Source organism: Hemiscyllium ocellatum, chromosome 11 (assembly GCF_020745735.1).
Source record: "Hemiscyllium ocellatum isolate sHemOce1 chromosome 11, sHemOce1.pat.X.cur, whole genome shotgun sequence".
Lineage (NCBI taxonomy): Eukaryota > Metazoa > Chordata > Chondrichthyes > Orectolobiformes > Hemiscylliidae > Hemiscyllium > Hemiscyllium ocellatum.
The window spans coordinates 21,868,424-21,882,198 of NC_083411.1; the positions used below are offsets into that span (position 1 = coordinate 21,868,424).

A 13,775-nucleotide genomic window follows, 5' to 3' on the forward strand; every position below is an offset into this window, starting at 1 on the left:
CACCTGGCTGCATTTTCCACCACCTGCCCTGCCCAAATGGGTAACATTGACCTGATTGGTTAAAGAAACACCTTGGTCTCTCCCCAAACCCTGGTCCACCTTCAATAACTCCACCTTAGCCCATCCTGTGGCCTCGGGTTCAAAATCTTCCGAACCCCAGCATGAGATTTTCCCTCGCCCTATTTTTCTCAGCCTTAGTACTGAATGACTTTGGTGATCTCAGTGCACTCTCCTCCTCTCTGAACCTCTCCCTCAATATCAAGTGGCCCTGACTTCCTTCTGCATAACACCAGTTCACGTGACGTTTCCATGACTTCACTACTACTGAAGCATTCACCAACCTCAGCTGCTCATCACCAGTCCCAGATGAAAAATGTGTTGCTGGAAAAGCGCAGCAGTTCAGGCAGCATCCAAGGAGCAGGAAAATCGACGTTTCGGGCATTAGCCCTTCTTCAGGAAGGGCTTTCCTGAAGAAGGGCTAATGCCCGAAATGTCGATTCTCTTGCTCCTTGGATGCTGCCTGACCTGCTGTGCTTTTCCAGCAACACATTTTTCAGCTCTGATCTCCAGCATCTGCAGTCCTCACTTTCTACCAGTCCCAGATGGACAATGAATGAAAGTTAATGAAGACTGGAAGTCTTTTGAAATGATTGGAAGAGTAATTCTGCCAGAAGTGCTTGTTTTTCTAAATCCCAAGGGAGGTTTGTACCCCATGGTTTGTCTGAGACATCTTGGTAGAGTGAAGCATGTATTCCTCAGAACACTTTGCGTCCTCTTCCACTCCCTAGCTGAATTCTCAGTCATTTTCGCTGCCTTGGTGGGAGAAGGCTCAGCAGGCTGTTGTCATGGCTCCCTGCTGTCTCTTAGCAACCAGGTGAAGAGTAGCTTAAAGGAGACTTTAAATACTGTGTTACGATCAAGCCCTCCACTATCACCTGATGAAGGAGTGTCACTCCGAAAGCTAGTGTGCTTCCAATTAAACCTGTTGGACTATAACCTGGTGTTGTGTGATTTTTAACTTTCATCCCAGTGCACCTATCTCCCACCGGAGATTTCATATCCAGATGTAAAGCTGTGTGTACAGTCAGAATTCCTGGATTCCCGCTCTTTCGCACAGCTGTCTCCGACAGAGGGGAACTGCGCATTGAATTGGAATGAGGTCACACAGCAGCACATTGCAACAACGGATGGTAACTCCAACTTGTCCAAATGTGCCACTGCCATCAGTCCCCGTGAACTGTTTCGGTGGAATGCAGTCAGAAATTGGAGTTAGTTCCAAACACCAGAGGGCACAATGAATCAAATAACAGCAGGCGTTCCGTTGTGTGATTGAAGGATTGTGTTTCCGAATGCAGTATGAAACCAGTGGCCAAATGTGAACTTCATGATATTTCTCCTTACAGGGTGCGAGGGGTCTGCCAGGACTGGAGGGCCACATGGGTTTACCTGGTTTCCCAGGGCCAGAGGGGCCACCGGGACCAAGAGGCCTTAAGGTAGGAGGAAGGAATATACTGTCAAACTCTCAGCTCACTCGGGGCAGTGCTGGATGAGTTGGGAGGCTAATTCTGTTTTTAAAATCAAATTCAAATCTCCAACTGAGGTTAGTTTTACGAACACACTGTTAGTTTGGTGGGCACCACAGTGGCTGGACTGCATCATCATTTCCCCCCCAGAACCCATAATGATAGTTTAATTGTAGTATCCTCTGAATATATCCTTGCAGTGCTCGCCAGCGGGCTTTCACCATAACGTAGTTTAATTTGGTTATATCACAATAGTAAAAAAGAGGATTTATCAAGCGGAGAGGGGATGATTGCACGGCCAGCCTCCCATTTGGTGTTACGTCTACATCAGAGGATCCTTGATAAGGGAGCACACTGTGTCCTCTAGTACACTTCATGCCTCATCTGAACAGTGAGTGCCTTGGGGGTGCTGCAGTCTATCAGTACTCCAACCGAAGTGGAATGTAATTTAAATTTGTACATTTTATTTGTGATTTGTATTTTTGTTATAGTGCTCTTCAAGGGTTGCAAATCCTACTTTGTGACGTCAATTGTTTTATTTATAATAGTCAACGCTCTACCCTGACCATAGGACACCAATATTTGGTACCACAGCATACATCAATATGCACACTCTCGTTACTTATGCAATAGCAAATTTGAGTTTTCACCTACATCCTTCTAACAGCTTTCCAAATATTCCTGACATGGAAGGTTTACTCGAAAGCCTAGCTTTTGCTCATTATGTTAGTTCACTTTCGAAAGTTCCAGTTCCTGGAAGTATTTGAGTTGCTTGATGTTTTTCTGTCTCACAACCTTAGTGGGATCGTTCAATGTCAATGGGTGTGCAAGGGTGTAATGGGTACATAAGAGTCTGGGATTGTAGTGATTGTAATGTGGTCAGCCAGGTGGACCTCCTGGAATATGAGTTCCCTGATTGGGGTTGTTAACCTGGTCCAATCAGGGAGCCCTGGCTGACAGATAAGAACAGGAGTGTTTTCCCCCTCAAACTCTATTTTGATTTAATCCTTGCCCTCCCCTTCATTGTTTGATCACACAGTATTGCCTTTTGTGAAGGGCACTGCTTGTCACTGGCCAATTGGGTGTTTGCTTTCTTCCTGATGGTGGAAATTGAATAAAGATTTGTGCACCTTGTGTCTCTCACTGTGTCTCACACCTGCACACACACACCATGGGTGCTGGGGAAAATATAAGCACTACTGCAGTTAGGCGGTAGTGTGGGGGTTTAAAAAAAACTAAATAAACAGGAGTGTTTCTGTTCAGTCTGAGAGCTGCCTTAAAAAAAAAGAACAGGAGTGTTCCCCCTTCAACTCTATTTTGATTTAATCCCTGCCCTCCCATTCACTTTTTTTTTGGTCACACAGCATTGCCGTCTCTCAAGAAGGATGTTGCTTGTCATTGGCCACTCTGGTGTTTCCTTTCTTGCTGGTGGTGGAATATATAAAAAAGATTTGCAGACTTGTTGTTCTTCACTTTTAAAAAAGACAAAAAAAGAGAAAAAAAAAAGTGTTTGTGGTTCTGTTCATTCCGAGAGCTGGCTCTGAGGAAGCTGGATCAGTCGAGTAAAAAATGAGGTCTGCAGATGCTGGAGATCACAGCTGCAAATGTGTTGCTGGTCAAAGCACAGCAGGTTAGGCAGCATCTCAGGAATAGAGAATTCGACGTTTCGGTATTCCTGATGAAGGGCTTATGCTCGAAACGTCGAATTCTCTATTCCTGAGATGCTGCCTAACCTGCTGTGCTTTGACCAGCAACACATTTGAAGCTGGATCAGTGTCAGGGACTCTCCACATGTGACAAAAGGGTAACTTGGTGATGGATACTGACCTCTGTGGAATTATTTCAGGTACAACCAAATGAACTCCTCTGGGAATGAATGAAGTTGTGATTTTTGCTCTTAAAATGTTTTTAACTCAGGGACAGGTGTTAATTGAACTCATAATCTTGTTTTTTTCTGATTGTCTTTTGAACTGGGGGGGGGGGGGGAAGAGTGGAGCACAGATGTTTGTTTCCCACAGGTTCTGGTAGCCATCTGACTATCATACCTTTAGCCATTTTTCTTCGAAGAGTCCATGTCATGTCATCAGCTGATTGGCAGCAGGCTGCCAAGCCTGGATTCTGATTGGCAGCAGGCTGCCAGGCCTGGATTCTGATTGGCAGGCTGCTAGGCCTAGGTGATGATTGGCAGTTGGCTGCCAGGCTGGGATTCTGATTGTCATCAGGCTGGAGTCTGATTGGCAGTTAGCTGCTAGGCCTTGAATCTGACTGGTGGTGGGCTCCTTGCACTGGATTCCAATTGGCGGCAGGCTGCTAGGCCTGATTCCTGCCTGGATCTGCTAAAGGCATGAGGCATGTTATTACTTCAATCTGTGCACTAAGAAATGTTTCAATTTTCTCTTTTTGTTTCAGGGTGACACTGGACCACCTGGGTTTTCAGGACCTAAAGGAATAAGAGTAAGTGACAGAGACCTGGGAGAGGCTGACCCTCGGGTGGTGCCAAATTAAACACTTTGACATCAAGATTTACCACAGTTATGCAATGTGGGAGGTGATCGAGAGTCCCACAGTTCCATTGTGTTACTATACCACCTGTTATTTGGAAAGTAAAAGGTTCTTTAACCCATGAGTTTGGACATTTTATCACGCAATTTCATGATTGGAGGGGATTGAATTGACCTTCAGGCCCGCAGGACTTTACTACTACTGCACCAAACCTCTCCAATACCATGTGTGTACACTGACAAGTGTCTATCCTGTTGTGTGTAAGCATTCAGCCCCTGTAGAAAAGATGCAGTGCCCACATCAGCTGTGTTAGAATGGAGCCAGCACAAAGCCAGCAGCTTTTGTGAAGCTCTACCATACAGTAATCATGCAATACGCTCTGTTTAGGAAAGGGTGTAATTCCTGTTCCACTTGAAAGATTCTTAGTATAATGGAAAGGTTTTGAAATGGGCATTAGGATTTGCCACTTGCCTGTTGGCATATTGTTGTGGCTCCACAACATCCTGTGCTTTACTGTAAGTTTAACATGTTACCATCCAGCTGCCTCACTGGTGTTACACACCCTATGTAATGGATGTAGGTAAGCCACAAACTAGCCACAAAGAGACATGACCCCCTCTCACTAGTATCTTCACATACAGATGATGAAGGACACCACTTCAACTGGCTCAACACCTCCATCCTAGGACAAGCCAAACAAAGACATGCACGAGAATTCCTAGAAGCATGGCATTCTAACCATTCTATCAACAAACACATCGAGTTAGACTCCACCTACCACCCCCTGAGAAAAGGAACAGAAAGTGACTTCACCAAGGAAATAACATCACCACAGGAAATGACATCACCAACCCAAAGAAACCCAAACACATAAATAGAAAGCAGGAATTTTCAGCATTGCTTTGCATGAGGTCCATTGAAGATGTTACCTAGTAGGGTAATGAAACGTCTGGAAATAAACCTTACAGCTCAGTGCGCAAACCTACATCCAAAACCTCAACCTGAGCTACAAATCTTCTCAAAACTCACTAAGCCCTATGTAATTCTCACACAAACATTGTACCATGTCACAGAAAATATCACAGAACATCCACGATGGTACAGGCTTCATTGCACAGTCATCAGCTGTGTTTCACAGTGGAATGAGGCTAAAGCTGTTTAAATTACTTGTCACTCATGGATAGATAAAACCAGACTGAATTCCTCACTCCAGCTGACCTGTCAGACAGAGGCCAAGAGTCAGTGACTCTCTGACCTCCATGGAAATTTGAAACAGTGCAGTTCAGTGACAGTATGTTGGGAGAGTCTCTTTTCTCTACACGATCGGATGGGTGGGGAATGGAAGGTCAGAGTGATGATACAGAGGTCAGCGTCCTGAAGGGACAACATTGTCTTTGATATTTACAAAGGTGGTGAAGGCCTGGTATGTTCTGTATGTCTGGATAAGTACTCTGCCTTCCCGCATATGGATGTTGTGTACACTGGACCTAACCTTTAATAAATGAGTTGCTGTCTTCTCTGACATGCCCTCTTTGTGAATGTACCGTTGTATCCTTTGAGTTGTCCTTTGGTGATTGATTTGTGTAATCTTGATACTTGCCTTTCATTAAATAATAGTGCGAACTAGGAGTACCCCATCTGTCAATGGACTAAATTGGGCTCTTATAGCTCCCCGACTCCGTGTGAAATGTTGGTCTCAGCTAGCACTACCCACTGTGAATGGATATATTGAGTTAATATGGCTCTCCCTTTGAGAGTTAGAGGGGCTGTGCCCACAATTTGAAAGCTAAGCATGTATCAGGAATATGGCTGCACTGGCAGTGATATCATCACTGAGGGCACTACAAGGTGAAGGTCATATCTACATCTGGTTAGAGGGGATGCTGCACCTCGTAACCAAGTGACTCGTTTACAACTGTTCATTTGTTGACTCTTCATGAGCTGGTTATCAAAATGATCCTGCGCATGTTTATCCTGTTCACTTGACCTTTGTTTCATGGTTTGACAGGGACCTCCAGGTCTTCCCGGCTTTCCCGGAACCCCTGGTGTTCCAGTAAGTATGAAAGCAACCTTTCTTGAAAGTTTTTGCAATGTCTCACTGTGTGCTTTCCTCATTGATTTTAAAAGTAATGATATTTGATGAGAATGTTTTAATTTTTATTTTAATTGGCCTTAAGATCCAATTTAATGAAATAAAAACTTTTCAGAAAATGTAACAGGGTAGGATATTGTTTTGCTCATGGCTCCCTCCATATCCTTTTCTGTGCCTCCTCAGGTCCAGGTGTACTTTTAATTCCTCCCCTGTTGAGTATGGTGAACTGAAGACTTGCTGCATTGTTTCACCTCATGTTTACTGGGGCCTCAAAGCCGTAGGCTCTGATAGACCTTGGGTTTTTCATCCATATAGCTATCATCTGATTTGTTTTTTTGTCGGTAGATTTGGTCTACCCTATTCAGGTTCACATACTGTCCAGCTGATTCTGTTTAACTCTGGCACTATGCAGGATGATGAACCTGGGACCATCGCTTAGGTTTCACATGGGGAATGTGGGAGTAACAGCAAAAGGAAACTAAGAGTTGGGCTACGTATATCCCACCACTCAGAGTCATGGAGTTGTACAGCACGGAAACAGACCCTTTGGTCCAATTCTTCCATGCCCAACCAGACATTCTAAATTAATATAGTCCTATTTGCAGTATTTGGTCCATATTCCTCTAAACCTTTGCTATTCAGATGCCTTTTAAATGTAAATGTCCAAGGTTTGCTTCAAATGTTTGCAGTAGCAAATTTGGCTTCCTTTTCACAGCAAAATTATGGAACCATTTTACTTGTATTTGTTTTGTTTTGTGAACTGTGTGACTCAGTAACAAATGGCGGCCTTACCGAAAGGCTTCTCACCTGACAATGCAAGCATGCATTTTCCAATTGGATAGTAACACGGATGATACTTGTCCCTTTCATTTAGTTTCACAAAATCAGCAATGCAAAAATCAAGAGATTAGCCCAATGATTGCAGTTACTTGAAAAGAGCCCATGTACATCAAAAAAATATCAGATATTTTCGGGGAGACGGTGGGCATAGTGTTAAAGTCATGGAACTAGTCATCCAGATACCAAAGATAATCCCCAGGTTCAAATCCCATTAAAGGAATCCCACTGTGACCTCCACCACCTGGAAAGGCCAAGGAGCTGAAACACAGATGAATCATGCCTGGAATGGTTTCTTCCAAGGCATCCTGACTTGGAATTGTATTGGCATTCCTTCACTGTTGGACGGAGTGTGGTCTCAAAATCTTAGAACTCCCTCTGTAACAGCAGTTCAAAATATTAGCTAAGGACTACCTTCTCCAGGGCTACTAGGGATGGGCAAGAAACCCTGGACCAGCCAGCAATGCCCATAGAGGAATATATTCTTCTAAAAAGTGAAATTTCTTAATAAATCAGAAAAAAAAGAAAGAAAAATAGTTTCAGCAAAAGTGACCATGAGACCATCATGGATTGTCATCAGCTTTATCATGTTTACTCATTCCCTCGAGGGATGGCAATGTGCTATCGTTACCCGGTCTGGCCTATTTGTGACTCCAAGCTCACAGCAAGGTCATTGACTCTTAACTGCCCTCAAAGCACTATGGGCAACCAATGGGCCAGCAGTGTGCACGCCCTGTAAAAGAATGGTAAACTGAGGTTTTTCAGTCTGGGATAGCCTCATGCAAACACAAATAAACATTTCAGGCAGCTTACTTCCTCACTGGTCCTTTTGTCCCATAGGGCACAATTGACATTGTTCATTTTCTTGCCAAACCATCCCTGAGTGGAAAGCATTGAATAAAACATGTGATCTTGTCTGGAAAAGTAGTCCTTTCCTTTTTTTTTTCTGCACACACTGCCCCCTTTTTTTTTAATTAGCCACGTGTAACATATCATTTATTTATTTTCCATTTTATTTTCCAGGGGTTACCAGGTCAGGATGGTCCTCCGGGTCCTCCAGGCATCCCAGGTTGTAATGGAACGAAGGTACGTTCTTCTCAAGTTATTTTAGCCATTTCTCATTTCAGATTTTTAAACATTTTCTAATGCCCGTGGATTTTTATTTCTGTTGCACAGGGCGAACGAGGATTTCCAGGTGGTTCTGGCCATCCTGGGGCACAGGGTCGTCCAGTAAGTGAATCCAAACATCATCTGTACTGCTAAATAAGATAACTGCACATGGACTCTGATGTGTTTGATTTACTGCATTCAGCTTAAGGTGGCTGGTGGTCCTAACTTCGATCCTGTTTATCCCAGAGAAGGAAATATTGATCTAAAACAGCAAGTTGATCCAAAGCTTCAAAGTGCTGAGGGACAGAGATACTGAAAACCTTGACTGGGTTCCCTTTAATCAACCGTGGCTCAGTGAAAATCTCTCAATCTTTTTTGATATCATATTCCAGTGAATCTTACTTCAGTTTTTTGATTACTGTAGACCTCAGCAACATATTCCTGCAGCTGTTTCCTTATTCCCAGCAGAAGGGATTTTCCAATACTTAGAAATAATAAGGGTAACTATTGACCAATTTAAATCCAGTCAAGTCAATGTGTCTTAGATGGTGTTCCCTTGAGGTATAATTTGCTGGCTGCTTTTATTTAGGGGGTGAGGGGTTGGTGGAGTAGGAAACACAGCTCCATTTCTGGCAGAACTTTAAAGACAGAAGGGTCTGCTCCTCCTTCTCTCTTATGTTCGTATCAGCTATCTCCACACCTGCTCTGTTAAACTCTGTTTTCTAACCTCCTACATTCTCCTTTAGTCGCTACTCTTTTTCCTAATTTGATTAGATTAGATTAGATTAGATTACTTACAGTGTGGAAACAGGCCTTTCGGTCCAACAAGTCCACACCGACCCGCCGAAGCGCAACCCACCCATACCCCTACATATACCCCTTACCTAACACTAGGGGCAATTTAGCATGGCCAATTCACCTGACCCGCACATCTTTGTGACTGTGGGAGGAAACCGGAGCACCCGGAGGAAAGCCACGCAGACACTGGGAGAATGTGCAAACTCCACACAGTCAGTCGCCTGAGGCGGGAATTGAACCCAGGTCCCTGGCGCTGTGAGGCAGCAGTGCTAACCACTGTACCACCGTGCTGCCCTTGATTTGGTATCGTCATCAAAAATTAGTATCATTCTAATGATGTCTCTGTCAAAGTTTTTATTTTGCTCAAGAAATTTGGGTGTCACAGGCTTGGTCAGTGTCTATAACCCATCGCCCATTGCCCTAGCTTGGTGGTGTTTATTACCTACCATTAATTGCCCTAATTGGTAATGTTTATTACCTATCCCTAATTTCCCTTGCTTGGTCAGTGTTTATTACCCATTGTTAATTGCCCTGAGCTGAGTGCTGGTGAACTATCTTCTTAAACTACTGCAGGCCTTGGGATGTAGGAACACCCACTGTACTGTTAGGAGGGAATTCCAGATCTTGGACCCAGCATCAGTGGATGAACAGTGAGATCCATGCCAGGGTGGTTTGTAACTGGGAGAGTGTTATGGCCTAGAGCAGATCACTGAAACATTCTTAAGCAGGTAGCTTTGCATTTTATTTTGGTAAGTGTACAATGAAAATTACCCAGCGTAAGTTAGCTAGGTTGACTACCAGGTTTTAAAACAAACAAAAATGTATTCATTATAGAATGGAACATAAAGAACAGAATACGAATACCCACAGAACTCAGTCTATCCAAACTAAATTTAATTATGCTGTTCTGAAAATACACAACCGTCCCAGTAAACAAATCCTTTAAACACAGAGTAAAACTAAAACACAGGCTTACAGGTTGAAGTTAGAAGAGCAGAAAGAGAAAGCAGCCTGTTTCCACACAGCCCACTGCTGAACTGACTCAAACAAGACTTCAGCTTTTAGACTGACCACTCCCCTTTCATTATACAGATCACTTCTAAAACATAAAGGCTTTGGTCTAATATTTTATGTATAAATGAAAAGGCCTCAGAATACCCTTATCATCTCTATGCTAAACCAGTTGATTCAGAGCCTGGTCCGTTTTATGACCCCTCTGAAAAATACCAAGGACACCATATCCTTGAGAAAAGGAAGTTTTTAGAAAAAAAGACCAGTTTTGTGATAAGAGGAACTAGTACATGGTGGTGTTCTCATGCATTGGTTGTTCTGATGGTCTAGGTAGCAGAGGTCTCAAGTTTGGAAAGTGCTTTTTAGGAGTATCCATGAGTTACTGCAGTATACTTTGTAGTGAAGACACACTGCTGCTGCCACTATGTTGGAGGTGGAGGAAGCGAATGTTGAAGGTTGTGGATGGGATACTAGTCAAATGGCTTGTTTTGTCCTCAACAGCTGCTTGAATGTTGCATTTACCCAAGCAAGTGGAGAATATTCCATCGCAGTCCAAACTTGTGCCTTGTTGATGGTGGACAATCATTGGGGACCATCAGATGAGTTACTCACTATAGATTTCCTAACCTATGACTTGTCTTTGTAGCCACAATGCAAACATGGCTGGTCCAGTTCAGTTTCTTATAGAGATAGGAACCAGGTTGACATCATTGAACACGAGGTCATTGATTATGGTTGTTAACCTGGGCTAATCAGGAAAGGAGAAAGTGAGGACTGCAGACGCTGGAGATCAGAGCTGAAAATGTGTTGCTAGAAAAGCACAGCAGGTCAGGCAGCATCCAAGGAGCAGGAGAATTGACATTTCGAGCATAAGCCCTTCCCGAAACGTCGATTCTCCTGCTCCTTGGATGCTGCCTGACCAGCTGCGCTTTTCCAGCAACACCTAATCAGGAAAGCCCTGGCTGACCAATATAACCAGGAGAGACTCTATTTTGATTTAATCCCTGCCCTCCCCTTCACTGTTTGATCACACAGCATTGCCCTTTGATGTGAAGGGCACTGCTTGTCACCGGCCACTCGGGTGTTTCTTTGCTTCCTGGTGGTGGAAATTGAATAAAGATTTGTACACCTTGTGTCTCTCTCACTGTGTCTCCCATCTGCACACACACAACATGGGTGCTGGGGAAAGAAATAAGCAAAAAAGAAAAAAACAAAAAAGAGTAGAAGAAAAAAAATATATAAAACCAGAGAGACTCTATTTTGATTTAATCCCTGCCCTCCCCTTCACTGTTTGATCATGCAGCACTACTCTCTGAGAAGGGCACTGCTTGTCACTGGCCACTCAGGTGTTTCCTTTCTTCCTGGTGGTGGAAATTGAATAAAGATTTGTATACCTTGTGTCTTTCGCTGTGTCTCACACCTGCACACACACACACACACCATGAGTGCTGGGGAAAATATAAGCACTCCGACAGTTCGGTGTTAATGGGGGTAGGGAAAAATATATATAACCAGGGGATTTAGAGTTCCCCCAGAAAAGCAAAATATATAACTAGTAGAGTTAGAATCTCCTCAGTATTAGGGAACTGACTCTCTGCTGGCTGGGTCACAGTCAGTGTATAACTGCTGCTACTGCTGTTGGGACGGTTGGAGGAAGAGCGCCTCATCTTCCACCTGGGAACCCTCCAACCACAAGGGATGAACTCAGATTTCTCCAGTTTCCTCATTTCCCCTCCCCCCACCTTCTGTAGGTCGATTCCCTCGAACTCAGCACCGCCCTCCTAACCTGCAATCTTCTTCCTGACCTCTCCGCCCCCACCCCACTCCGGCCTATCACCCTCACCTAGACCTCCTTCCACCTATCACATCTCCATCGCCCCTCCCCCCAAGTCCCTCCTCCCTACCTTTTATCTTAGCCTGCCTGGCACACTCTCCTCATTCCTGATGAAGGGCTCTGGCCCGAAACGTCAAATTTCCTGTTCCTTGGATGCTGCCTAACCTGCTGTGCTTTAACCAGCAACACATTTTCAGCAGGAAAAAAATATAACCAGGAGATTAGAATCTCCTCAGTTCAGGAACTGACTTCTGTGCTGGCTGGCCAAGCAAATGAAGGGTGACTTGGTAACTGGATACCAGCCTCTGTGCAGTTATTTCAGATGGAAAACCGTAGAGGTTCCAGTCCTTTATGGTGCATCCCTGCGCACAACCTTCTTCTAATAAACATCGTAAATCTCTTTACTGTGTTTTAGATTTTCCTCAATGAATTTGGAACGTTTGCCAAACTGTAGTCTCTGACTCTAGATCAGAGTTGTTAGTGATGTGCAACTTCAGTCTACACTACCTCAAGACCACCTTTGTATTGAAAAGTCCAGGCCTAGATCTTGTTCACTTCAACAGGTTCACTAGCTAGACTAGAATGTATTTTTTTGTGATCACAATCAGCCAAACAGCCCAGTATTTTACTCCACTTACAAAGGATAATCATAGGAACCTTCATCATGCATATTGTCATGAGCTAGTGCCCCCATATAATGATTGTCACATGGCAATGACTATTGTGTTTGGAAAGATGACTTGTTGCTGACATTCCAAAGGGGGAGAAACACATGCTTTAACAGTAAATTTATTTTTTTCTGGGATCCTTATTTGATTGAAATTACAGAACAACCTCAGTTAGCCAAACATCAATTATCCGAACTTCGGATTATCCAAACAAGATCTCAGGGTCCCGTAAATGCTTTCTTTGCTTATGATCAGATCAGTTATCTGAACAATCAGTTATCCGAACCAAATACTCCCCGCCCGTCTCATTCGGATAATCGAGATTGTTCCGTACTCCACCATTGCGATCGTTGTTCATCAACCCAACATTAGATAGATAGTGCCTCCTCCAGAAACAATTCCAAATTGGAAGGACGCAGTCAATAACTGAACGAGCTGGGTGATTTTCCAGCTTACTTTTGTGAATGCAGTGTGAAAATGAATCGTGTGACAATTTTGGGAGCAGAGGTGGAGTAACTTTGAATTAATTCAGTGGGAGTAGTAGTTGTCTGCCCATCTCAACCATGGCATGAAGATTTTTATGAAGTATGTATATATGATTGGCTCAGCTCAGCAATCCCAGAGCCTGTTTTCAGCCTGTTTGGAGGTATCTCCTGCCACCTGCAATAAGTGCAGCCCAAACATTTCTTTATTTATTTGTGATAAGCAGACTTCTTTCTTAGTTATTTTCTTCACCTTGGGGTCTCTGGGTAATAAATCAGCCAGGTATAGACTTCACACGTCTCATTGATGACTGTCACTGGGAGAGGCATCAGAATAACCTCAAGTGACAGTTTAGACTATTTGTCCCTTTTTTTAATTGCTGGACTTGCCGTTTTCCCCAGACCGTGATCAATAAATCCATGATGGATTGCAAGACCCAAACCATTAACTGCAGACAGATATGTCTTGTTTGCTTGTCTGTCTGTCTGTGCGGTGTGTATGTGTGTGTCCACCTGCCACAAAGAAAGGATGAAAACTAGGAGGGAAAGGAAGCTCCCTAAAGGTGTAATACCCAAGTACTGTTTAAACTCTTTGAGACACAGTACCAAGAAAATATTGATTGCATTAAATTCTGTGGCAGTTGACAAGTAAGTCTCAAGAGCATTTTAATAATCTGTGAATGTTTTTCAGGGACCCCCAGGGATTCCAGGCCAAAAGGTAAGCTCTAAAATATGACATGTTCATCTGTTTCTACTTTATGTAAAAGTTCCACGCTCACTTGTCTAACTTCTCTTTTCTGTATTTCTTCTCTTCCTGCATTAGGGTGAACCAGGTGAGGTGCTGTCATCACAAGCGTTTGGGTACAAAGGAGATCCAGGAATGCCCGGTGTCCCTGGTTTACCAGTAAGTCACAGAGT

The 13,775-nt window shown here is 43.7% G+C and overlaps 1 protein-coding gene across 3 annotated transcripts in view; it reads left to right on the forward strand.

Moving 5' to 3' along the window:
• The window catches only part of col4a5 (collagen, type IV, alpha 5 (Alport syndrome)), a 257,193-nt gene that overhangs the window by 98,105 nt on the left and 145,313 nt on the right, over window positions 1-13,775 (forward strand). For all 3 annotated transcript variants that reach the window (XM_060832454.1, XM_060832453.1, XM_060832455.1), the window contains 7 exons: window positions 1,404-1,493; window positions 3,933-3,977; window positions 6,034-6,078; window positions 7,978-8,040; window positions 8,131-8,184; window positions 13,549-13,575; window positions 13,681-13,761. In XM_060832454.1, the coding sequence (XP_060688437.1) occupies window positions 1,404-1,493; window positions 3,933-3,977; window positions 6,034-6,078; window positions 7,978-8,040; window positions 8,131-8,184; window positions 13,549-13,575; window positions 13,681-13,761 (405 nt within the window). The remainder of the gene's footprint in view (window positions 1-1,403; window positions 1,494-3,932; window positions 3,978-6,033; window positions 6,079-7,977; window positions 8,041-8,130; window positions 8,185-13,548; window positions 13,576-13,680; window positions 13,762-13,775) is intronic.